Here is a 27924-nt window from a genome sequence, read left to right on the forward strand (position 1 = left end):
TCTTCTAAACTTGTTGAGATCTGTTTTATAGCCAGGTATGGTCTGCCTTGGTCTATATTCTGTGAGGGCTCGCACGGAATGTCTTCTGTGTTGTTGAGGGAAGTGTTCTATAAACGTCCATTAAATCCTCTTTGTTGATGGCGTGGTTGAGTTCTTCTATTTCTTTGTTGATTTATTGCCTAGTCGTTCTATCGATTGAGAGAGGAGTATTGAAGTTTCCGACTGTAATTGTGGGTTTGTCTATTTCTTCTTTAAGTTCTATCAGTTTTTGCTTCACACATTTTGCAGCTGTTTTTGATGTGTACACATTCATGATGGCTATGCCTTCCTGGTGGCATGGCACTTTTATCATCATGTACCGTCTCTGTTGGTCTCTGGTAATTTTGTTTGCTCTGAAGTCCACTTTGTCTGGTATTAATGTGGCTGGGGAAATGGGGGTGTCACTTGTTACTGCTCAGTGGAGATACAAGGTAGTTCCTCAGGCAGCTGCTGTTGAAACCAAGGTGGGGGACTCCTTGTTGCTGATGGAGTGGGTGTGAGTTCTGCTCCCCATGTGGTCTCCACCGACCCACTGTGGGGTGGCCTGTTTGTTGCTAGGCTGACTCTCCACAAGGTCTTCTCTGACATCGCTCCAGAGGGAGATGGAGGGACACCAGGTAACTGCCCAGTCAGGGAGGAAGTCCCAGCTCCCACATGGTCTCCACTGACAGCCAATGGGGGGAGCAAGAGGGGCCTTGTCATAGACTAGTAGGGAAGGAAGTCCCGGCTCTCTGCTGTGATGGGAAACCACCCTGGGGAGGGTGTGGGGGCGCCTCCTTACCGCCTGGCAAGGCTGCAGGTCTGGGCTCTCCACCTGGCCTTTGCTGGTGTGGACTGGGGTAGGGTGGCAGTGTTTTCTGTGGCGTTTGCCTGGGGTCGAGCTGTTATTGTCTTAAACTTTTCTGTCTTGTCAGGCTGTCCCTTTCCTTCCTTTCTGTTGAAGCAGAGTTTTCTCGAGGCTTTTATCGTCAGCATCTATTGGTGTTTCAGAATTGCCAGCTTCTCCAACTGCAAGCCAGGAATATATGAGGCAAAAAGAAAACCAGGAGAACTCACCCTGTGTTGTTCTTCCGAATCTGAGGTCCCAAACTGGTCGCTTTCTGCTCTCTGCCTTTCAGAATTGTTTCACGTTCATTTTGTAGACAGCGTCCAGAGTTTTCAGTTGTACTTGCTGGAGGTAGAGTAAGTGTGTTTGCTCCATCATGCCGGAAGCGGATGTTCTGGAGTGCTTCTTTTTAATACATCTGACTGATAGGTTCACATTTGCTGGAAAGTGGAATAAATGTGGATATTGTAATGATGGAGATTTGCATATTCTTACATCAGCAATTAATATCTATAATGGCAACTTTAGGGACTTTCAATAAAATGCGCATTATCAAATGAGGCCTTCTCTCAGCCATCACATGTGTGACAGATTGAAAGTAAATGTTTTGTTTCAAATTGTAAAGGACCACTTGCACAGAAAAGTTACTAACGTCTGTTTTGCTGAATGTGCCACTTCATTTTGGATGTAATTGTTGCTTTTGGAGGGATAGACACCGAGGGTGGAAACCGCTCTTTGGCCTTAAGTATGTACACTACACGCGTCCATGTAAAACCATGTGGTGAGGGCCCGAGGCTTCTTCCCGTCAGCCGCTGCGGGACTGAGCCCCTGACACTAGCCACGTCTTGGAAGTGGACCCTCTAGGCCCAGTTGAGTCTTTAGGTGACAGCTTCTTTGGCCGAAGCCGTGACTGCAACCTCATAAGGAACCCTGAGCCAGAACCACACAGCTAGCCCTCTCCCAAGCTGTGAGATAATTATGTTTGTTGTTTTAAGCCACAGAGTTTTGGGTTAATCTCTTACACGGCTATACATGAACCCCTCTTGGCACCAAATGCAGCGGGCCATATTAGATGGGAGCATGACTTTGTTACTGAAGCTTTTGCAGATTAAGTGGGTTGAAAGAGGTGTGTGTGAGAGCCGAGTTGACCGAGGTGGATTCCAGGGCCTTGTGACGGGTCAGTTTGGCTTGCTCAGCTGGTTCCTCGGAGCCCCCTTCCCTTCATGCTTCTGGTTGGGGTGAGCTGCAGAGACAGTGTTTCTGGAGTGTTGGAGGCAGAGGTGGAGCAGCAGCCGTTTTGGTTTTTAGACTTGGAAGGTGGGGGCAGTCACTTTAGTGTCTCTCACTGGAGAGGGCGGCAGCCGGGCCTGCAGCTGCTCCCCTCTCTCTGGGTCCTCCTTTAACGTCTCTGATTCCTGGGCCCAGTCCATGGGTCCATGATGGAGGGTGCCAGTTTCTCCTGCTGTGTACTCACATCATCAAGGTTGGACGCACCGAGAAGTAACGTGGCTCCAGCGTGTCCTTGTGGTTTCCAGCTTGTGTCCGTGGTTGCGGCTTGTTATTTCTCTCCCTCTCTTTACACTCCTCTTCTTTATCTGACTGCCTCACCTGCAGATTTCCAGCTCCAGCACCAGACAAGAAATAATAGCCTTCCCAGGATTGTTTAACCAGCTCCCACGTTGTTTATGTTCACGTACCTGTAACACATACTTCATTCTGCCTCCATTTCCACCTCTCTCTCTTTCTTTATAATCTATCCTAGTCTCTCAGTAGTTCTGCTTCTCTGATTGGACCTTGACTAAGAGAATGATCTTCACTATTATCTCGTACCTTCAAATATGTTGGTTCTCAAACCCATTAAAGTAAGTGCAAGAATCACCAGGGGTTCCTATGAAACATGAGGATCATCAGTCTCACGTCCAGAAATAAATTCTGATTCACTGGGTGTGATGTGCAGGCTAAGAATCTGCATTTTCCATGGGCATCAGCTTCAGGTGGTCCAAGCTCCATGCTGTCAACAAACACTTATGAATATTTTATCATGTTTAAAATAGATTTTATTGAAATTAAAGTCTTCCAATAATGGAATTTCCTTTCCATTAGTGATTGTGTTAAAGCCAAATCTCATGAATTCATCCAACAAGTATTTATTATTCACTTGTTGTATGTTAGAAACATGCTCCAGGGTGGGAATGGGTATCAGGATACCTACTGAAAGATGTCCAGTAGGAAGAAACATTTGTGTGGGAGTCCTATAAGACGCTGCTGGACATCTTTATATTCCTATTAATGGTGGCTTTCTGGCAATGCTTTGAGAATCCCTGTGGTTTTTCAGAGCAGGCCCGGTAAAAGGAAGATTCAAATTAGTGAGACAGCGTGATTCCCCATTCACATTCTCCTAGGCTTCAGTTGGGGAAGTTCTGCTATTATATACATATTTTTAGTAGTTGGAATTTTCTCATGAAGTGTTTTATTTGAAGAAAATGTGCTACAGAAAAATACTAGAAAATGAAAGTCTTTGCTATAATATCAAAGATTATTTTTCATATCAAAAGTATTTAACAAATAGTGATTGAATGGATAATGGATATGTTGGTGCATATCTTACCATGAAAGTGTCACAGTATTAAAACAAAAAGGGCAGACCCACAGCTAACATTGTACTCAATGACGAAAGTTGAAAGCTTTTCCATAACATCAGGAACAAGATAAGAGTGCCCACTCTCACCACCCCTATTCAGCACTGGCATTCCTAGCCAGAGCAGTTAGGCAAGAAAAAGAGATAAGCACCATCCAAATCAGAAAGGAAGGAGTAAAATTGTCTCTATTTGCAGATGCTATGATCTTATATATAGAAAACCATAAAGATTCTACCAAAAAAACTGTTAGAATTAATAAATGAATTCAGTAAAGTTTCAGAATACAAAATCAACATATAAAAATCAGTTGTGTTTCTATGCACTGGCAAAGAACTATCTGAAATAGAAATAAGAAAACAATTCCATTTATAATAGTGTCAAAAATAATAAAACACTCAGTAATAAATTTAACCAAGGAGGTGAAAGACTTGTACACTGAAAACGACAAGACATTGATGAAAGAAATGGAAGAAGACACAAATAAATGGAAAGATGTACCATGTTAATGGAACAGAAGAATTAGTATTGTTAAAATGTCCACGCCACTCAAAGAAATCTAGCTTCAGTGCAATCCCTATCAAAATTCCAATGGCATTTTTTCACAGAAAGAGAAAAAAAAGTCCTAAAATGCGTGTGGAATCACAAAAGATCCCAAATAGCCAAAGCAATCCTGAGAAAGAACAAACTTGGAGGCATCACACTTCCTGATTTCAAACTATCTTACAAAGCTATAGTAATCCAAACAGTTGGCACTGGCATAAAAATGGACATACAGACTAATGGGACAGAATCCAGCACCCAGAAATAAACCCATACGTGCATAGTCAACTAATACTTGACAAGGGAGCCAAGAATACTCGCTGGGGAAAAGACAGTCTTTTCAATAAATGGTGTCAGGAAAACTGGATATTCACATACAAAACAATGAAATTGGACCCCTATCTTATACCACTCACAAAAGTTAGCTCAAAATGGATCGAAGACTTAAATACAAGACTCAAAGCTGTAAGACTACTAGGAGAAAACATAGAGAAAAAGCTCCTGACATTGATCTTGGCAGTGATTTTTTGGATATGACACCAAAAATGCAAGGAACAAAAGCAAAAATAAACAAGTGGGACCACATCAAGCTAAAAGACTTCTGCACAGAAAAAGAAATTATCAACAAAATGAAAAGGCAACCTATTGAATGGGAGAAAATACTTGCAAATCATATATCTGATAAGAGGTTAATATCCAAAACATATAAGGAACCCATAAAACTCAATAGCAAAAAACCCAAACATTCTGATTAAAAAATGGGAAAGGACTTGAATAGACATTTTTCCAAAGAAGACATACAAATGGCTGATAGATATGTGAAAAGATGCTCAACACCACTAATCAACAGGGAAATGCAAATCAAAGCCACGAGATATCACATCCCACCTGTTAGAATGGCCATCATCAAAAAGACAAGAGATAACAAGAGTTGACAAGGATGTGGAGAAAAGGGAAACCCTTGTGCACTGTTGGTGGGGATGCAAATTGGTGCAGCTACTATGGAAAACAGTATGGAGGTTCCTCAAAAAATTAAAAATAGAACTACCGTACGATCCAGCAATTCCACTGCTGGGCATATATCTGAAGGACATTAAATTACTAACTGGAAGAGACATCTGCACCTCCATGTTCATTGCAGCATTATTTACATAAGCCAAACATGGAAAAAAACCTAAGCATCTATTGATGGATGAATGGATAAAGAAAGATGGTATACATATACAATGGAATATTATTCAGCCATAGAAAGAAGGAAATTCTACCCTTTGCAACAACATGGATAGAACTTGAGGGAATTATGCTAAGTGAAATGTCAGACAGACAAAGACAAGTACTGTATGTTCTCACTTTATATGGAATCTAAAAAAGCTGAATTCATAGAAATAGAGAGTAGAATGGTGTTTGTCAGAGGTTAGGGTGGGTGACATGGGGAGATGTTGGTCAAAGGGCAAGGACTTCCTGCTATAAGATGAATAAGTTCCGGAGATCTAATGAACAGCCTGGCGACTGTAATTAGCAATACTATATTATATACTTGAGAGTTGTTAAGAGAGAACATCTTAAATGTTATCACCACACACAAAGAATGATAATTATGTGAGGGAATGGAGGTGTTAACTAACCTTATTGTGGTGGTCATTTCACAGCATATACATGTATCAGGGCATCACATTGTACACCCTAAACATATGTATATTACACATCAATAATATCTCAATAAAGCTGGAAAAAGGAGCAAAGATGTAAGTAGAGACCATTTGGAGTATCCCGTTTATTTCCTAGGTGAGTAAATCAAAGCCCATAGACATTGAGTGACTTGCCCAAGGTTTCACTGGTGATTTCTCAGGAGTGCTAAATTTAGTCTTCTAGGCCATTCTCTTTCTATTTGCCATAATTGACATATTGCAAGACAATTAATAAAATATTGTCTTCATAACATTCTAGGAAATTTTTAATCTTTGTCATTTTTCCAATTATCTTATATCTGATATAATTACCTAATTATTAAAAAATTCTGGTATGAGATGTTTTTCTTTAGGCAAATCAGGTAAAAGTAAGATTACTCTAAAATCTTATACAGTGATGGATTTTGAATTTTGGTTCAGATAAAGGACTATTTCAGATAGCTTGATATAGAAACTTTTATTTTCAACTATGTTAGAAGGTAAAATAATGAAAATTTGTATCACGGCTTAAAAACAACATAATGGGGACGTTTGTCTCTGTCTGTGTTGTGTTCGATTCTCAGCTGAATTCTGACGGCACCGTCACCATAGAGGAGCAGATCGTCCTTGTGCTGAGAGCTAAGGTGCAGTGTGAACTCAACATCACCGCTCAGCTCCAGGAAGGAGGTAAAGACGCCGAGAAGCCTGTCTACCCGCCCCCCAGCTCCCCGCAAAGCCTGCAGCTTTCCCCCGTATGCGGCATTAGGGAGCTCTCCCCAGTCTCTGCCCCTCCATGGGGAGGGGGCGGAACAAGGCCCCTCAGCTCTCTAACCCGCCGGCCCTTCCCTCCCTGTGGAGAGGACTTGCCTGGCTGAGTTTGGGGGCAGCGGCCCGGCCTGTGCACAGGAGCCGTCCTCAGGCCTCTCCTGGGACTGCCTGCCCGCGGAGAGCACGCACACGGGTGCACGCCGGCCTTCCCGCGAGCTCTGCCCCTGTGGGCACTGCCGGCACTTTCAGGTCGTGCGTAAAGTTCAGAGGAGCAACAAGCAAGCCCACTCTTACATGCCTGAGCCATGCTCTCCAAAACTGTATTCCTGATAAAATGAGCATTTTATCTCGTCTACCTGACTCCTTATGTAGTTTATCAATTAGTTCCAGATTTAAGTGGGAAACTACACAAACAAACCCACAAAACTACAGGCGAGCTTGTGGAGGGGGTGGGGTGCTCCGGGTGCCTCCACCCTGCAGCTGCACAGGGGCCTGTGGCCATTGCGGTTCTCATGGAGACACCTTTTTTTTCTTTTAAAAAGAAAATCTGCTTTATCTTTTTAGATTTAATTTTTATTTATTTATTTGTTTTTAAAGATGTGATTTTTGGTGAGGAAGATTGGCCCTGAGCTAACATCTGTTGCCAATCTTCCTCTTTTTTTTTTTCTCCCGGAAGCCCCAGTGCACAGCTGTCTATCCTAGTTGTGGGTCATTCTAGTTCTTCTGTGTGGGATGACGCCACAGCATGGCTTGATGAGTGGTAGGTAGGACTGTCCCCAGGATCTGAACCTGTGAACCTCGGGCCACCAAAGCCGAGCGCAGGAGCTTAAGCACTCAGCCATGGGGCTGGCCCCTCATTGAGTCTCTTGAGTAAAGCTATTTATTGGATTTCTTTGGCGTAGTGGGGAAAGTAAAATGTTTTATATAAGAAAATACTTTGCCTTGATAGTTTTGAATATATTCAAGGAAATTTTTTTAAAAATGTGCTATTTACTAAGCTCCCTAAATTCCCAACAGTCGGAATGCAGCAGATAATGTCCTTAAAACTATGCCACATAATAAAGTATGTAGTTTGTTGTCTGCGTCATTCTTGTCTCCAAATATTAAAAAAAAAATTTCAAGATTGATTTCTCACTTGGTTATGATCAGAGAATGTGGTCTGTGTGATACTAATTTTTAAAAATGTATTGAGACCAATGGCTTATATTGTGGTCAATTTTGACAAAGGTCCCCTGTGGTCTTCAAAGGAACGTGTGTTCTCCACTTTCTAGGTACCGTGTTTTATAGTGTCCACTAGATTAAGCTTATTGACTGTGTGGTTCATGTGCTCTGTATCCATGATTTCCCATCTTCTTGACCTATTCTTTCCTCAAGTATGTACCTTGAAATCTCCCATCAAGATGATGAGTAATGGCAATTATGGCGAATTTTTTGCTTCATATATTTTGAAAATACGTTACTGAGTATATACAAATTTAGAAATGTTATATTTCCTGGTGAATTAAACCTTTTATTGATATGAAGCAGCCCTCTCTATCTCTAGTATATTTTTGTTTATTAAATAATAAAGAATATATGTAATATAAAATTATATTAAAATAACAGTATTTAATAAACATTAGTTTCTTTCTCCCTTGGTTGGTGTTTGCCTTGCATATCTTTCCTATCCTTTAAAATTCTTTTCAATTGTGGTAAAATACACATAACATTAAATTTACCATCTTAAACATTTTTAAGTGTATGACTCAGTGATGTTCTTATTCACATTGTTGTGCAAACAATTGCCAGAAATTTTTCTTCTTGCAACATTGACACCCTAGGTCCATCAAACAGCTGCTTATCTTTTCCCATTCTTTCATTAAACGTTTTTGTACGCCTATGTTCTGTGAGTTATCATTTGTAAACAAGACATGTGACTTTTCCTTGTTATCCGTTCTGATAATCTTTGTCTATTAATGAGAGAGTTTAGCTCAATTACATTAATTGTGGTTATTAATGCACAATATTTGAATGTGATTCTGTTATCTTATGTGAGCTTCTCTTTCACCAGATCTTCCTATGTCCCTTCCACTCTCACCACTACCTTCTTTTGGCTTCTTTTAAATTGATTTAAACTTTTTTCCTTATTTCATCCTCGTTCCTCCTACTAGTTTGGGAGATACATATTATATTTACTTCTTTTAGTGCTAATCTAGAACATTTTTCATATATAATTTTAAAAAGCTTAAACTTAATAACTTCCCCCTCACAAATAATATATACAGTTTGAAATACTTTAATTGCCTCTAAATTATATGCTAATGTCATATGGGATTTTAGTTTTACCTTAATTTTATGTTATAATTTTTCTTCTTCCAAAAATGTCTTTTTTAAAGGATTTATATACTGCTAAGAGGGAATGGTCTCCGTTTTTGTTTGTCTGAAATGGTCTTTAATTCAGTCTCAATCTTGAAAGATACTTTTTCTGGATGTGTGATCCTTGGTTGAGAATTATTTGCTTTCAGCCTCTGAAGATATTATTTTATTTCTCCCCCCAGCTTCCATTGTTATTGCTGACAAATCAGTTCTCGGTCTGTTGGTGATTAGTTTTTTCTCTCTGGCTCCTTTTAAGAACTTCTCTTTGACTTTGATGTTCTGCGGTTTCGCTGTGTCTAGGTTTGGGTTCATTTGATTTCTGGAGTCTGAGAATCTGTGTCTTTATTCAACGGTGGGAATGTTTTGCTATTTTGTCTTTGAAAACTTGTTCTCCCCTGTCCTCCTACTCTCTCCTTTTGGAACTTTAAATCTGCCAGTGTGGGACCTTCTCACACCACCCTTTGTGTCTTCATATCTTATATATTTCCCTTTTCTTTGTTTCTCCACTGATGTTTTGGTTAACTTCTTCAAATGTGTTTTCCAAAATGCTGATTTTTTGTTCAGCTTTGTCTAATGGCTGTTTAATCCATCCATTAAGTTAATTTTGATTATTCTATTTTTCATTTCCTGAAATCTTCATATTCAATTTTGATACTCTTGTATCTTCAATATCCTTTCAATCTCTTATTTTTTTTCTTAAACATATTTTATGTTCTGCAATTTATAATTCTAATATCCATGGGCTTTGCTTGTCAATGCTGACTGCCTCACATGGTGGCTTATTTCTTGTGTGCCTCATGAGTTATGATAAAGAACTCATGAGGTTCTCAAAGTGCATTCCTCCAGAGAAAATTTGTGTTTACTTCTGCAAGGTGCCTGGAGGAACTGGTGACCTAAGTCCACTTTAGACTAAATCTGGACCACACAGGAATGTCAGCTTGTGGTTAGAAATTTGCAGAGAAGAAGTTTTTTCTTCACTGTTCCTGCTCCAACTCTAAATGGAGCCAAGAGTAGAACAAGCCAGCCTCTTTCTAAAGGATGTTTTTGTTTCTTGTTTGCTCACTAAGAGAGTCATCTTCTGGATGTCCTGACCTTATACGGAGGTTTCAGTCCAATTTCCCAACAGCATCAGGCCTCAGGCTCATCTTTTGTTACCTGCACACCGTCAAAACCCAAGCTCTAAGCCAGCAGGTCAGCAGACGCCTTCATGTGGGCCCCAAATTCAGTGCTTGCTGACCCTATGGAATAATTTCTGGCCTCAGATTTGTTCCTTTAATTTATAGCCAGCTAAGCCATGTTTTAAGAGAGATAGTTTTTATATTAATCCAGCCCTTGTAGGCCACTTGTACTAGGAAGCAGTTCTCTGAATGGCTAGATCAATAGTGTCAGAAAAGAGAATCATCCATGCTACCTCTAAAGAACACTGAAGGAGCAACAATGCCATAAAGGAATTTATAAGGATTATTGTCTATGAGGGCTGAATGAACTGTTTTCTGTGAAGTCTCGTGAAATTTTGAGCTGGAAGATATCTCAGAGATGACCTAGTCCAACATTGTCATCTTCAGTGTCCCTTTGACAGTTCAACAAATATTCTGTGCACATGGTGTGTTTCTTCTGTAATAGACACTGGAAAAAATGAATCAGATTCTGCCCTTGCCCCTTGGAGATGATGATATGGTGAGGCAGGGAGACATCTTCCAGAGGGTGTGTAAGTTTAACGACAGAGGAATCACAACTGTGGAACCACTGAACAAGCGTCTTAATTCATCAGGGAAGGACTAGAGGAGACTCCCTGGAGGAATAATGATCTCAGCCTAAAATTAAAGAGATAGGAAGTAGATGTGTAGAGGAGGAAGAAGGAAGACCTTCCAGGCAGAGGGAGCAGGAAGGGCGTAGGTGAGCCTGTGTGAACCAGTCACACGGCACATGAGCTGCGCGGAAAAGGAGTAATCGATCTGAGTGTAAACTTGTGGAACATCACAGGAGGGTGTGAATCAGGGGGACCATGTGGATGAAACATATTCAAAGAGAAAAGACACTTTCTTTGAGATCTTTCTCCATACAAATAGGATAGAATTAAATCTGGTCAAACTTTGGTCTATCTTTCAATGAAAATGTCTAATTATATGTAAATTGACTAAAAATGTCTTCATTTTATGAGTGTAAAAAACTGAAATGATGTTTTTAATTCACTAGCTAATTAAAGACCTTTTTATTTTCAAATTCTTCTAAAATTGAGAAATGCATATCAAAATATTTAGGAGTGAGCTGTTATCCTGCTCGCAATTTACTTTAAAATACTGCAGCAAAAATATATTAGTTGAAATAAATATGGTACAATATTAACAGCTGTCAGTTTTTGATAATGGATATATAATATTCTATGTTTATTTCTGAAAAAAATTTATAATAGAAAGAAAATAAAATTTTTCCTAATGACTATGAAAGAAAGAACAGGAAATGTGAATGCAAATGTCTGGCTATAGAACTATTCAAATGTTTAAAACAAAAACCAAAATATTATTGGTCCCAGCTCCACTTCACAAATGTGTGGTCACGTTGTGTTATGGGCAGCTGTAGAACTGAAAAGAGACAGAGTTTGAGTCTCCAAATTGTAGATTGTCCTATGAGCATCACATCCTGACAAGCTCACTAATGATTAGGTTGCCCTGGCTCACACAGAAGGTTACAGGGAATGCAATTAGTGGGGTTAATTTATAAAGGGAGATTGGTGAGTCATTTGGCAATTAATTAGTTTCTTGCTGTATAATGCAAGTAATTACTCACATAGGTTGAGAGATGATGATCAAAGACAAGATGTTAATTAAGATCTCTCTACTATCTGTGGAGAGCATGGCTTGCCCAGTCTTTTCAACATTTTGTGAATATTTATCATTATCTTTGTCAAAGAACCACTGGAGAGATGATTGTGATATACAGAAACATCATTTTGGGGGAGTATTGATCTTCTGAGTTTTGGGGGTATGCCTGTGTGTGTAGGTGTATGGGATGGTATCTTGCAGAGAACTAGAAAGCTGTCCCTTTTAGAGCATGAGGAAAAAATCAGCAAACTTTTTGATATAGCAGTTTAAAAACTACATAATTATAGAATAAACTGGTCGCTGGATTTCAGACTTGTATGAAGACCTTATTCCATCACATGACTAACTCTTGCCAGAAAATCTCACATGATGTTGCAGCATACGTTTCAGAGGGACAACTAGTTACAGGAACACAGGAACGTGTGCTGAGGTCCAGTTTGTGTAGCTGGTACAATTGATACCTGGCCAAGGATTGGACAGTCCAGATGAATAGGTGTGTGTGACTGTTAGAGACGAGGTGAATGGGTGGGAAGCCACGTGGAATGGTACCAAGATGCAGAGGAGTGTCGAGGGAAAACTGATGAGAGGCAGACTCCTTACACTCTGTGTGAACAAGAAGGACCACAAACAGACAGAGAGCAGGTAATGGTGGGAAGAGGCCGGTGAGGCTGTGCACCAGGAGCAGGAGCTGGTGCCATGAGTTCCTGGGTTGCTTGTGATGCATAACGTGCAGGCTTTTACGAGCAAAGTGAGGCTGTTTCCAAGAAAACGTTTTCTTCTCTGAGGACAGCGTGGGCGACGAGAGACCTTTTCCTTTCCTATTCCTTCAGCAATGCACAAAGCAAATCAAGTACTCGCTCCATGTGGTGTGCTGGACACTAGGAAGTTAATTTCAGGTTCTGGCTGAATTCTTTTCTGTAGAGAGCGGTCTTTGTGTGTGCTTCTGTTATGCTGACTATTCAAAACTGAACAGACAATTTGAAATCATGAACATTATTAGCTAGAACAGCAATCCTCTGCTACAGTTAGTGCAATTGGTACCTAAAAATTGAGAGAGCTATACTGGATGGTACTTGTGATGGCAGAGTAATGACCCCCCGAAGATGTCTATGCCCTAATATCTGGTGTTATCCTGTGTATGTTACATTACATGGCAAAGGGCATTGCAGCTGGTATTAAGTTTATGGACTTTACAATAGGGTGAATTATCCTGGATTATCTGGATGAGCCCAATGTAATCACGTGGCCCCCTTAAAAGTGGAAGAGGAAGACAGAAGAGTGAGTCTGAGAAACGGAGAGTGAAAGAGACTCCAAACGTGAGAAGACTCGACTGCCTTGCTGACTTTGAAGGTGGAGGAAGGGGGCCATGAGCCGAGGAATGCAAGTGGCTTCTATAAGTTGGGAACAGCCCTCAGCTGACAGCCAGCAAGGAAATGGGGGCCTCAGTCCTACAACTGCAAGAAACTGAATTCTGTCAATAACTCGAATGAGTAAGGAAACCGATTCTACCTCGGATCCTCAGGAAGCAGTGCAGCCTGCCCAGCCCTTGATTTCCACTTTGTGAGTCCGTGAGCAGAGATCCCGCTGAGCTCATTGGACTTCTGATCTACAGAAATAATGAGAAAATAAAGTTGGGTTATTTGAAGCCACTAAATTTGTGGTAATTTTTCTGGTAACAGTAGAAAATGAATACAGCACTCATTAAAAGTCTCTTTTTGGGAATTTGGGGCATGACATGGCCGAGACGCTCTCTTCTTGGAAGTTCAGTGCACAGCTCGTGGGGAGGAGTCCTGGAGAGCCCAGTGTGGACGTTGACTGAATGTTTGTTAAGCCCCCGTCAGGCGTCAGGTGCTGTTCCAGGAATGTGGCTAATGCATGAAACAAAACAGACAAAACTCCCCACTCTCAGGGTCCTTAAACCCTGTGATTTAGGAAAATGATAATAGAACAACACAATACTGGAAAGTGATGAGAGCTCAGGTGAAAACTACTGCAGGAAACAGATAGGGAGTGTTTGGGGTGCAGTTTTAAATGAGGACATTTTACTCAGAAGCTGATGTTTAGTAGAAATCTGTAGGAGATAAGGGAGTAAGCCTTGGGGCTCTCTAGGGGATGGCCTTGAATTCAAGGAGGAGCAGGAAGGACCTTGGCAGGAGCTGAGGTCGGGGATAAGCCGGGAGAGAGAGCAGATCCTGCAGGGCCTTCGGACACTGTGTAGATTTGGCCTTTGCTCAGAGTGCGATGGGAAGTCTTGGGAGGATTGAGGGCTATTGTGTGAAGAACAGGAGAAAAGCGAGCAAGGATGGCGTCGGGGAGCGGGGCTGGAGCCTGTGGCAGTGCGGCTGGAGATGGGGCCTGGACGGTGGTGGTCCAGCGCAGGTGTGGGAAGGGGTGGGTCTGGATGGGTCTCAGCAGAGTAGAGCTTATGAGAATTTTCTCTGAGACAAGTGTCAGACCCAAAGAAATTACTAAAATTATTGGTAAAAAGGTAAACGCCAATCTTGGAGCTTACCCGTGAAGCTCAATTTGTTTCATGCATCATATTTTTTAACAGCTATTTAAAAAAATCTGGGGTAAAAATGTAGCTACAACTATGATAGTTGGAAGAACTTTCCTACAGAAGTTGTTCACAGCGCATTTCAATTTTCTTCTGTATTAATTGCTCTAACTGCTATAACTCATATATATTAGAATCACGAAAATATTTTTAATTTGCACAAATCAAATGTACCTGTTAGTGGGCCTTTGATGATGCTAGGAAGATGAATTTGGGGATGTTTGCATCATGTTTACCCCATTCTACTTTCCCAAACTACCAATTTGCTTTACATTTTGCCACCTGCAGTGACCTGACTTTTTGTATTTTGAATGCATTTACTTTCTGGTTCCAGCTGCACTTTTGTTTATTGTGTTTTACTTTTTTTCCTTGTCAGATGGAAATTGTTTCCCAGAGTGGGATGGACTCATTTGTTGGCCCAGAGGAACAGTGGGGAAAATCTCGGCCGTCCCATGCCCTCCTTATATTTATGACTTCAATCACAATGGTATTGAATTTTTCTTGAGATGATTAATTTGGAACTTTCATTTTGTAATGGACTCTGAGGCACCTGAGCAGTCTCAGTGGTTTTCTTCATGTCTTTGCAGGAGTTGCTGTCCGACACTGTAATGCGAATGGAACATGGGATTTTATGCACAGTTTAAATAAAACATGGGCTAATTATTCAGACTGCCTTCGCTTTCTGCAGCCAGACACCAGCCTCGGAAAGGTAATGGTATTTTTGTATCTGTGAACCCCTGAGGGAAAGCAGAATAATGTTTTTATGTGATTCTTTTTTCCTTTTTCTTTTTTGAGGAAGATTAGCTCTGAGCTAACATCCACTGCCAATCCTCCTCTTTTTGCTGAGGAAGACTGGCCCTGAGCTAACATCTGTCCCATCTTCCTCTACTTTGTATGTTGGATGCTGCCTCAGAAAGGCTTGCCAATCGGTGCATAGATCCGTGTCTGTGATCCAAACCGGAGAACCCTGGGCCACCGAGGTGGAATGTGTGAACTTAACCACTGTGCCACCCGGGTGGCCCCCCGGAGCTTCCTTTCTTAACTTTCTTCTTTTCTAACACAAGGCACTCCCACTTTGATGAGCTCGTTAGTAAGTGCTGACAGTCCTTCGGTTGTGGGTTTTGTCGCTGACAAGCTTCTTGGATAAAATCGGTCCATGTGAGGAGACTGATGGGTGCTCTGCAATGGAACTAGGCCCACAATGTGCTAATTAAAGTGCTTCAAGATAATTTAGATTTCATTGACAGAAATAAACATTCACAGCATTTACTGTACTCTGCGATCAATTTTTTGTACATTAAATGATGGCAAATGCAAGTCTTTTGCAACCTTTAAATGGCCATTAAATACAATCATAGTTTTATTTACACTGAACTCCAATATCTTATAGTGGTTCTTTATGATTACTGTGTGGTCCAAGAATCAAAATAACTAAGGATGGTAATATTCCCAAGATCTGTACTATTTATTATAAAAATGGCTTAAAAGTTAACTGAAAAATTTGAAGGGTTTTGTTAGCGTAAATAATTTTATCTACCTAACTAAAAATATAGAGTGTTTTCTATTTTTTACAACTTTCAAGCAATAATTTGAGGAAACTTAAGAAAACTAAATATCCTTTAGTTAGAAAACTGGATATCTCCTGAAGTTTCGATAGACTGTAGTGCAAAATGATATTACTTATTTATGAGGTATTAATTATTAATGGTCATAATCAGAGTATTTGTATAAGGAACAAAAAGTGAAAACAAAATGTGCCTTTACAATAAATGCCACATCTTTATTGGGGAAATAGACTAACTAAGATTTTTTTAAACATATATTATTTTGTTCTTAAATAATTTTCGTATCATTGGCCTGACAAAATGAGATAATTACTTTTAATAAAAAGAAGGACAGGGACTCATATGATGGGCCACGAGGTTATTAAATTCTTCAGGTAGTGTATTTAAACAGTAGCATGGTGTAGAAATTACCATATAATATATCTCATATGTAAAAACTATATGAATTTTTGGAAAGCAATTTAGCAATACATCTTAAGAAACACTTCAGAGGGGTCATATCCTTCAATCTTATAATTTTCCTTCTAAGATTCAAGCATAAGGATTTGGAATGGGGGAAACTGAATGGAAAAAATGTTCATTGAAATGTTAATTACTATAGTGAATAGTCCAAATAATTTAAATTTCCAATGAAAAGCTCATATATATGTATATTTTGTAAAGGGTTTGTGGCCTTGTGAAATTCTCTTGGTTTACAGTTAACTGAAAAAAAATCAGGTAATAAACTTGTATATAAATTTGGAATACAGTGCTCAAAACAATAGGAAATGATGCCTGAATAGAATGAAAAGAAATATGTGATGTATTTATAGTGTTTCTTTTTGTTTAATAGGAATTCAGGAAATTTTTTTTCTCCTCCATTTTTTATTTTACACATTATCCAAAAACAGGTGGGAAAGTCTGCAGAGGAATGAAAACTTAAAGGAAAAGAACCATACTTACACACATCACAGTCAAATGGCTGTAAATCAAGGCATAAAGAGAATCTTCAAAGCAGTGAGAGGAAAGGGCAGGTTATATTCAGGGAACAATCATAAAAAAGATGCCGACTTTTACTTGGAAACAATAGAGGCCAGAATACAACGGAGTGACATCTTTAAAGTGATCATCTAGATTAAGATAAAAGCAGAATAATGATATTCTTCAGACAGAAAAAGTCTGAGAGAATTCATCTTCATCAGTACTGCAGCATAAGAAATGCTCAAGAAAATTCCCTAGACAGGAGAGAAGCGTGCCAGCTGGAAGCACAGACTGGCAGGAAGGAATGGGCAGCACCAGGATAGGTACACCTGTGGATAAAAATGACAGACTGAAGAACAAACAAAACCGTGTGTCTGTATTTATTGCTATAATTATATCTATCTTTATATCTATAATTTAATTGATTTAAAAGTTTATTGACTGCTTAAAGCAAACATAATAGCCTCTTATTAGGGTTTATAAATTGTGTAAAAGAAAATCTAAATGGGACAAAGGCTGGGGGAGCAAAATTGGGTACATGATTGTAAAGTTTGTGAAATAGTTCAATATTATTTAAATACAGGCTCTGATAAGTTCAGGATGCATAATCAAGTCTGTATAGTTAACTGCTAAGAAATAGCACAAGTGAAATATTAAGAAATACTTGATAGATCCTCTCTCCCAATAAAAGGTAACAAAGTAAGTACAGAAGAACATAGAAAAGATAGGACACATAGAATGTAAATATCAATGTGTTAGATTTAAACCTGCTGATAGCAATGATTGTGTTCAATGTAAATGGACTAAACATTTCACTTAAAAGGCAGAGATTGTCAGAATTGGTAATAAAAGTATGACTCAATTACATGCTATCTTCAAGAAATGTACTGTAAATATAAAGATACAGATAAATGTAAAAATAAAAGGTATGTTGATATAAAAGGGTGGGAAAAGATATATGATGTGCATACTTTAAGTGTAAGAAAGTTGGTGTGCCTAAGTAGACTTCAAGACAAAGAGTATTACCAAAGATGGAGAGACATTTCAAAATAAAAAAAGAATCAATTTACCAAGATGAAATAACAATCCTAGATATGCATGCATTTAAGAGATTCAAAGTACACACAGCAAAAGTTGTCAGAGGTAAAAGGAGATAAAGTCAAATCTCATCACAGTGGAACTTTTAAAATGCCATTCTTCAATAATTGAAAGAACAAGTAGACAAACCTTCCAGAGGATATCTGTCAAACAATTAGATTAAAATGATGTCTGTAGAATACTATACCCAATAACCACAAATTCACGTTCTTTTGAAGTACACTCTGAATGTTCGTCAAGATGGAACACGTGCTGGGCTGTGAAACAAGTCTCAATAAATCTTAGGATTAAAATCACGCAGAGTATATTCTCTGATCACAAAAGAATTAATTGAAAATCAATTAAAATAAAATATGTAGACAATACACAAGTAGTTGGAAATTTGTATGATCCATGGCAAAAATCTGAAGTGAATAAATATGAAAACTCAGTATGTAAAAAATTGTGGAAAACAGCTAAGGCAAAGCTTAAAGGAAGATTTGTAGCCTTCCATGCTTCCAGAAAAGAAGAAAGGTGAAAATTCAATGATGAAAGTTTCCACATTAAGTTACGTAATGAAATACCTAGAGAAACCACCAAGAGCACTATGCAGAAAGATACATCAAAATGAAATTCTACAAAAGGTTGAAGTAATTCACAGGATGGCAGGAAAAACAAAACAGAGAAATGAAAAATAGAACAACAGAAAATAAAAAATAAAATGATAGACAACATATCAATATTATATTAAAAACAAATGGTCCAAATATACAAATTAACAGAGATTGAAAGAATCTATTAAAACTCATGACCTATCTACATCTACATGTGTGCTATCTACAGGTTTGAAACTCATTTCAAATATGATGATGTATACAGATTATATCCATACCATGGAATACTATTCAGAGACGAAAAAGAAAAAATTTAATATGTACAACTCAAATGGACATTGAGGTCATTGCTCTGAGTGAAAAAAGCAGATCTCAAAAGGTCATATCCTGTATGATTCCATTTATATAACATTTATGAAGTAACGAAATTATAGAGATAGAAAACAGAGTAGTGGTTACCAGGTGTTAGAATGCTGGGGAGGAGGAGGGTGGGTGTGACGGTGAAGGGAGAGGTCAGGGGAGATCTTTGTGGTGATGGAATAGCCCCGATTCTTGACTGCAGTGATGTTTACAAAAATTTACATATGTGACAAAATGACATGGAGCTATGAACACCGAAACTGCACCAATGTCAAATTCCTGGCTTTGGTATTTTAGTATAATTGCCTAAGATGCAACCAATGGAGGGAATGGGTGAAGGGGGCATGGGATCGTTCTTACTATTTTTTCCACTTCTTGTGAATCTATAATTATGTTAAAATAAAAAAATGTTAAAGAGGAATGAACTACTGATTCATGCAGCAATATCAGTGAATATCAAAAACAGTATTTTGACCAAAAGGGTGTATACTGTGTAATTCTGAGAAGTCTAAGAACAGTCAAGAATTGTGTGAAGCGTGCGAGCAGGTGCAGCTGCTCCGTGGTGACAGATGGGAGCAGCAGCTGCCTGGGGGTGGGTGTGGAGAGTTGTTTTCGACCAGCCAGCATCACAACAAACTCAGTTTGTTAAAACCCATCACACTGCTCACTTAAAACCTGTCATTTTATTTCATGTAAACTACAGCTCAATAAAAAAGCTAAAGAAAACTAGAAATATTCCAAAAATGACATATGCTTTTTACCAGTTTCCTTTTAAAATAGTCCTGTAAAGTGTTTTATTTACTCCAAATATCACGCTAGATATACAATTCCGGTTAGTTAAAATGAGCAGTACAAAAATACATGAAGTAAATGTTGCAGCATTTAATTTGGCCTCACACAGCAGGAGGTGCCACAGATTGTTGTTACAGCTTTAACCTTGACTGGAAGTCAAGGATGCGTGATAACACATCGCCTATCGCTAAACAGGTGAAAGCATGATGTTTAAGTTTATCTATAATAAGATTACTAGTTCAAACTGCCTTTTTTTTGGTGAGAACGATTGTCCCTGAGCTAACATAGGGGCAATCTTCCTCCATTTTGCATGTGGGACCCCACCACAGCACGGCTTGATGAGCAGTGTGTAGGTCTGAGCCCAGGATCTGAACCTGTGAACCTGGGCCACTGAAGAGGAGCTTGCGAACTTAACCACTACACCACCAGGCTGGCCCCTCAAACTGCTTTTCTTGACTCTGTCCCCTTCAGCGGGAGTTCTTTGAGCGCCTCTCCATCCTGTACACGGTCGGGTACTCTGTCTCCTTTGGCTCCCTGGTGGTGGCTGTGCTCGTCATTGGCTGCTTCAGGTGAGTGGGTCCACGCGCTTCCTCCAGAAGGGACAGGGCTGTTTCTGATCCACTGAAGACACAGAGGTCTCACCGTCTGTGCCCCGGAAGACTTCTCCCAAATACAAGTTTCTGAATTTGGTCCAGTGTTATTACATTATTTGACTTTGACAATTTGTTTTTCATGAGAAATTCAAGGATTTTTTGTTGCTGTTTAAAAACTTAAAGCATTGAAGCAGTATGAAACCATGAAGCCAAGGGATCTGCATGGCAGTGTGTTTTGTTTGCAGTGATGCAGAGCTGAATTGAATGAGTTGCAAAGATTTTCATTCATGAAGTAAAGATTTATTTCATTTTTCCCAATGATTTTGGTGCCATTAGACAGAAATTCTTTTTAAATAATCTCCCAAATTATCTGATATCATATATAAAGAAGTAGTATTTATTGCTTTTGTTGTGGTTTATGTTTTATCCACTTAAATGTTGTCCAGTTCAATTCAACTTACTCTAAATCAACACAAAATTTTGCACACCAGTATGGAGATAAAGCAGTGAACGACGTGTGTAGCACGTTTACTAATGCTCATGATGGCTGCAGCTGGTGTGTGGTCCAAAGAGCTGAGAAACCGGTTCAGTGTGAGAAGTGCTGTGATTCGGGCGGGGTGTCCTGATTTGGGAGGACAGCGGAGGGAGAGGCAGGAAGACCTCCCCAATGGAGCGAAATCTCAAATGGCGCATGAGTCCAAATAAGATTTAACCAAAAGAGGAGGCTGGGGGAGAGGTCAAACCTAAGTTCAGGTCAAGAGAAAGCGTGGAATACTTAGAATTCAGGATTTTGGTGTGGGTGAGACTGGAACGGTAAGCAGGGTGCGGAATGTCTTGAGGCCTGTGGATTATAAGGCATCTGAGGAGCCGTGAAGGATTTTCGGCAGAGGAGTGATGTGAATGTCACTTGCATCGTAAGGTGGAGTGAGAGCTGGTGGGAAGCAGACAGGAGCCCCTCAGCAGAGGCTGCGTAACCCTGGACGAGGGGTGTGGCCTGGCTTCAGGCAGTGGCACTGGGGCTTGGGGTAGAAATGGAAGATTTTGAGATATATTAATTAAGCTGATAATTTTAAGAGTTTAGTGCTAAATTATGTGTGGGAAAAGAGGGGTGAAGGTAGATGACATATTCAGAAAACTAAAATAGAGGATTTAGAAGCTAACAGAAACTGCAACTAAAAAAAGTTTTATATTTTGTTTCCTATTATCTTATAACCCCCTCTTCCTTGAAACTTCTCATACCTATTTCCTGGTTTTTCTCCTTCAACTGATCACCCTTTAATATACTGTCTGGTGTTCACACATTTGTGTTTTTATTTATTTATTTATTTTTTGTGAGGAAGATTGGCCCTGAGCTAACATCTGTTGCCAATCTTCCTCTTTTTGCTTGAGGAAGATTGTCGCTGAGCTAAGACCTGTGATGGTCTTCCTCTACTTTGTATGTGGGATGCTGCCACAGCACAGCATGGCTTGATGAGCAGTGTGTAGGTCTGCGCCTGGGGTCCAAACCCATGAACTCTGAGCCTCCAAAGTGGAGCGCACAAACTCAACCACTAGACCTCCGGGCCAGCACCCTGAGCATTTCAGCTTTAATGATGTTTATCCCTCTTCAAGGTGGTTCTCCATTAGCTATTACTTTAGTATCTAGCGTAATATAACGCTATAGTATAAAGTAGCATAATCTAACACTGTGAAATCTGGATAAACATGGTAGCAGATCAGGATAAATTTGAAATTATTTCTCGAAAAGTTACATTTTAGTTTTTGATCCCAGTTGTTTCTCTTGGAAATATATGATAATGGGTTTCTATCTTTGTTAAAGTTTACTATGTTTTCCTCTTTTTTTGGGAGAAGCTTGGACTCATTTTTGTATTTTCTCTCCCCATTTCTACTTTTATCCAAATCTAAGTACTGAGTATTTTCTCCCCGTAGACGATTGCATTGTACCAGGAACTACATCCATGTGCACTTGTTCGTATCTTTCATGCTGAGAGCTGCCAGCATCTTTGTCAAGGACAGCGTGGTCCATGCTCGCCTGGGAGCAGAGGAGCTGCAGGCCCTGATAATGCGGGACGGCCCACGGAGTTCCATGGAAGCACCTTCTGTGGACAAATCACAATACGTAAGTGTTTTCACCATTTTCTCTCATTATAGATTTGAATAAAATTACAAATAAGTAAAATTTTACAGTCCACTAAATGTGTTAATTTGTTTTATATTATCTTTGAACTAACTGGAGTAGGTGACCAATTTGTACGCTGATATTTAGTACCTCAGCTCTGTCCTCCACTCTCACGCATAATCACTCATCATCTTAGATTGTTAAAAGTACTTGGGCTCTTTCCTCAAGGACATTCTGGGATGGGAACTTCAAAAAGCACGTGAATGGAATGGCATTTGATGTGTGGCCTGTGACAGCTGTCACATCTCACCACTTGCAGAAGTAAAAAGTCCACTTGCAAAATCAGAAGGTTGGGATTTGAAGGCCCGTGACATTTAGTTCTTTTATTGTGGACTCAAAGACTTGTTCCATTGTGAGATCCCATGCCGCTTGATTCTCCTGTTAAATGTCCCTATGTTATTTACTAAATAGGATCACCCAACAATTCCGTCAATTAGAAGCATTATCACCTTTGAAGCAACATATCTGGAAGTTAGGTATTGTAGATGGATTGTCGTGATGGTATGAATTAATGCCCCGGCTGCATTAATGCCTTTGGCCTGTGACTTTGGAGTCCCTGCTGATTCTGATTCTGGACTGGCTTTGTGACTTATTTTATCCAAGAAGTAGAAGCGGAAGTGACAGTGTGCCAGTCGAGGGTAGACTTCTGTGAGTGAGCCTCGCCAAGATCAGCTGATCCGGCCCAGATCAGCCGAGTCACCCAGCCAGTCGATAGCAATCATAGATGTATTAAATCTTTATTGTTTTAAGCCATTAACTTTTGGGGCACAAAAAAGATCAGAATAAAATAAATTCATGGTAGAATGATGGATAATATTTCTTCTTCATGCTTTTCTGTACTTTCCTAATTTTCTCTGATGATCATGTATTATTTTTATAAGCAAGGAAAATTAAGGAAAAGTTATTTTTTATAACTTCTAAAGGAAAAATATTTTAAAAATACAATCAAACCCATAGTCTTAAAAATGCTATGTTAAAATAACTTTGTTCTGGTCTCTTTCAGCAGTTGAGGGCTTCCTGTGTACCAGAGATTTATTAGAGTATAGAAAATAAATGAAGAACTGCTTTTCAGTGGTCTGATGTTGGCATCTAGGCCCATCAGCAGCTCTAAAATGATGCGATTCCGGTTTATTTGTAACAGGTTGGGTGCAAGATTGCCGTTGTGATGTTTATTTACTTCTTGGCTACAAACTACTTTTGGATCTTGGTGGAAGGTCTCTACCTGCATAGTCTCATCTTCGTGGCGTTCTTTTCAGACACCAAATACCTGTGGGGCTTCGCCTTGATGGGCTGGGGTAAGGCCTCCCTGTCGCTTTCCTTAAACCACGTCAAGCGTTTGAGGGCTTTCTGTGGTGCCTGTCATCCCGTTCTTTCCGCCATTTTCCTGGTATAACTCTTCTCCATCTTTATCCCTCCTTCTCTCTCCTTCCTTGTTTATTGGGGAAATTGTTAAGGTCGAGTCTGTAATCCTCCTGTTGGTAACAAACTTTCCACGTTTAACTCACAGTTAGTGTTCTTGGGCCAGATTCTTGAGAGGTTCCTTGGCGGAAATATAAGAGAACACATTGTTAGTTACACACATTTAGAACAGCTATGCTTCTGTTTTATGATGTCAGTGTCCTGATTTAGCAATAATTTCATCCTAAAAATTTTGATTTTTGAATTTCTAAGATAAAATGACACATCTTTGATTTGTATTTCTAGGTTGTGTAATGAGAATGCCAGAAAGGAATTTATGACTATCTTGGCTACATTTAACAACACAAATTACAAACTAATTATGTAGACTTACCATTATCTTCTGGAAGGAAATAATTGAAATTACTTTGGCACAAGAAATTTAAGAAAAAGGATATTCAGCTCACATTCCAAAAATGTCTTATCAGTGCCAGAAGGATTACTGGACTAGACACTAACTCAGCAGGATGGGGAGAAAAGGACATGGTTTGCTTGTTAAAATTTAAGAGAAATTGGGGCTGGCCTCATGGCTGAGTGGTTAGAGCTCGGCGTGCTCCACTTTGGTGGTCTGGGTTCATGAGTTTCGATCCCGGGTGTGGACCTACTCCACTCACCAGCCATGCTGTGGCAGCGTCCCACATACAAAGTAGAGGAAGACTGGCACAGATGCTGGGTCAGGGCTAATCTTCCTCAAGTAAAAGGGGGAAGATTGGCAACAGATGTTCACTCAGGGCCAATATTCCTCATCAGAAAAAAAAGAAAAAAGCCTAAGAGAAGCAAAAACTCATATATGGTTAAAATGAAGTCTTGAGATTAACAACTGCAGATCTTAATTGCTATTTTAATATCCAAATTATGAGGTGCTCCGCACAGGAAAAAAAAATAACTAAGTGGCTCAAGATTAAATTTGAGAGGTTTTCCTCCAAAATAATGATGTTTCTTTGCTTGTTTTGCCTTAATATTGTTTTAACACTTGAAAATGTAAAGTAAGGAGTTTTGAATTTCCTGCTGATTAAATAATATCCTTTAAGGAGACAAAGGGTCAATTTACTGTAACATTTCATTTGTTGTGAAATAACGATTGTTATGAATGAAGTTTTGCTTCTGAAGGCAGGTTGTCTATTTTAAGGGTCTCCCTTATCTTTGACTAGCAGTTACTAAAAATAAAAAAGACATATTTTAGTTTTTAGGGTACTTTGGAAATTTTCTCAACAGTTTTTGGTAGTTTGCCTTCTAATCGAAGTTGTATCTGAGTACTCATGTAGTTCCTAGAAGTTGGTAAAGGTGTTGATAGAAAATTCAGTAATGAAAGTAGACGTATGTCTGAGTTACAGTTTAGTTTTTGGATTTCCACACCTCTAGTCACCACCAATCAAAAAGAATAAATTCTTTTTCTTTTTTTTACCTACTGGTTTGATAGCTAACTCCCCATCAACTCTTATTTGGGCTGAGTCACTCAGTCTGTCCATCTTTAAAGTCAGGAGTTTGTCCCACTGAAACCCAGGAAAAACTGGTTTTCAAATTTTTCCCTGAAAAAGACAAAAAGTAGCCAAGGTTCCAGTGAGCTTCTTTGCAAATATGAGTTTCTCACCTTCCTTTACAACTTCTATTAATTTGTCTACAAGCATTTTGGCATAGAAATGACAAGCACGGTAGACGACCATCATTACTTGAAATCTTCATTTCATCAGATGCTTTAGGAATACACATGAAAGCAAGTAAGGTTTGCATGAGGCTCACTTTGAAAAAAGCATTTTACCTGCGATGTCACACTCTCTTAATTAACTGCAATCAAAAACAGTCATAATCAACATTTATGGAGTTGTGTTTCTATAGTTGATCTATTTCAGACTCTGTCTCTCTTTGCAACTCCATTTTTGTAGGAAATAAATTATCTGGTCTAGGGCATATATAATTAAAAGAATAGTGAATATTCTTTTAAGACTACCCCTCTGCTCCTGAAACACAGCTACCATTTAAAGAAATAAATATCCAAGTCTATTTGACTAATGGACTATTTTTCTCTTATCTCGGTATTGAGCGTCTGATTTTAAAATATCATTTTTCCAAATCTCTATAAGAAAAATAATGATCAAAAACCTTATAGCTGCTTTGCAGGATGCTTTGCTAGCTGAGTTCATAGTGAATGCAGTTTCTTACTTTCTTCCAACTATGTGGCTGCCTGGCTTCCCTGGAGAAAGGAGCTCACTTAGACTCCTTTTTACCCATTTGGATCTTCAGCTGGGTGAATGCTCAGAACCTTATTACTCACATGGTGGTGATGTTGGAGTTACATTGTTTACGTTGATTTTGCTGATTCTTAACAATAAATTGGAAGGGAAGGAGATTACAATATAAAGAGGAACAGATGTCATATCTAACCTTTACTAAATTGAAGGCAAATATTTAAAATGACTCTTTTTACACATTTTTATCACAAAATGAGATGTATAGAGGAGTAAAAGCAAATACTAACGATAACTATATTTCCCTTCTTTCAGCCAACCACATTCTTAATTTTCCCCATCCTTGCCTCAATTTTCTCATAAGTAAGGCACTTTATTCTTGATTCCACTTTATTCTTTCAGCTACACATTTTCCTATATATTTAATTCTATATTTAAAAGGTGTCAGTCTTGGGCCAGCCCTGGTGGCTTTGGCTTAGTGATTGAGTTTGGTGTTCTCCACTCCAGTGGCCTGGGTTTGGTTCCTGTGTGTGGACCTACACCACTCGTCAGTGGCCAAGCTGTGGCGGCAACTCACATACAAAAAGAGGATGATTGGCAACAGATGTTAGCTCAGGGTCAATCTTCCTCAGTGAAAAAAAAAAAAAGGTGTCAGTCTTGTTTCTTTATTCTTATTGAATGTGGCAATTTACCTCTGTGTTAGCAGCTGCTCTTACTTTTAAACCATCAGATGAGATGCTGGTATGTACATATTGTCATAGAAAAGACCTGTCCTGGTTATACTCCATTGCTGAGCTTTCATGTAGAATATTTTCATATTCTGTACTCTTTGAAAATACTCAAGAGAAGGCACTACACTTTCAGTTTTATTTTCTCATGTAAAATGATCTCAATACAGCAGACATTTTTTGATGGTCCTTTGGTAGTAAATAGAACCGCAGTGCAGAGACATGCATTACTGGCCCGCCTGCGAGAAGCAGGCTGCAGGACCCTTTAGTTACTTTGTTTTCTGTTTGCTGTTCTTGTCATACTGTTACATTCAACATATTAAATTTACAAAGTCTGTCCTTCATGAAATTATTTGATAGTCAATATAACACCTTTACACAATTAAAAATCTTCATTGTTTGCTACAAGCAAAATATAAAATCTAGAAAAACCATTTCTCCCTTTTCCTATGATTTTTTTTTCTTTTTGCTGAGGAAGACTGGCCCTGAGCTAACATCCACGTCCATCTTCCTTTACTTTATACATGGGACACTTACCACAGCATGGCTTTTGCCAAGTGGTGCCATGTCCGCACCTGGGATCCGGACTGGTGAACCCCAGGTCGCTGAGAAGTAGAATGTGTGCATTTAACTGCTGCGCCACCAGGCCTCCCCTCGTATGATTTTTTAAATGCCATTATTAATTCTATTGAAGGTTGTCTTAAAGTCAAAATTATATTTAACCATTAGAGTTAATAAAAGATCTATATTTTGACCCTACTTTATGAAAGATAGGGAACTTGGTTCTCTCTGCTTGTCATTTTTCCAGACTTTCACAATGTAATTTGGAGTTTTACTTCCAGTCATTTAAAATTGTATGGATTACTACCTCTCTCAAAGAAAATAAACTATTGTCAACTTTAGATTCAAATCTGTAATGATCATGTAGATTTTCTCTGTGGGTTCACCTAGTTTCAAGATTCCGCCTTCTCTCCATCAATTTGATTTCCTATGGTTTCTGCCCACTGGTGATATTAATTCAATAAGCATATTTTCTTTTCCGCTGTGGCTCTTCTGTTCCAGACTGGTCCTTTTTCACAATGCCTTTCTCTATTCTTCTAGAGCATTTTTTTGGACTATGAATTAGATATAATTTTAAAATATTGCTTGTGTCTCCTGTAGTAATTCCATCTCAGGAGGAGGCAGTTCTTCTAGAGTTT

General features: G+C 39.2%; 1 protein-coding gene across 5 annotated transcripts in view; it reads left to right on the plus strand.

Moving 5' to 3' along the window:
- PTH2R (parathyroid hormone 2 receptor) overlaps positions 1-27924 on the plus strand; it is a 69804-nt gene that overhangs the window by 14446 nt on the left and 27434 nt on the right. For 2 of the 5 annotated variants that reach the window (XM_023622533.2, XM_070242215.1), the window contains exons 2-7: positions 6296-6398; positions 14590-14700; positions 14801-14922; positions 20053-20150; positions 22104-22293; positions 23495-23648. In XM_023622533.2, coding sequence (XP_023478301.1) covers positions 6296-6398; positions 14590-14700; positions 14801-14922; positions 20053-20150; positions 22104-22293; positions 23495-23648 — 778 coding nt within the window. The remainder of the gene's footprint in view (positions 1-6295; positions 6399-14589; positions 14701-14800; positions 14923-20052; positions 20151-22103; positions 22294-23494; positions 23649-27924) is intronic. The other 3 variants (XM_070242214.1, XM_070242216.1, XM_023622535.2) reach the window with 3 other exon arrangements.

Source organism: Equus caballus, chromosome 18 (assembly GCF_041296265.1).
Source record: "Equus caballus isolate H_3958 breed thoroughbred chromosome 18, TB-T2T, whole genome shotgun sequence".
NCBI classification, from domain to species: domain Eukaryota; kingdom Metazoa; phylum Chordata; class Mammalia; order Perissodactyla; family Equidae; genus Equus; species Equus caballus.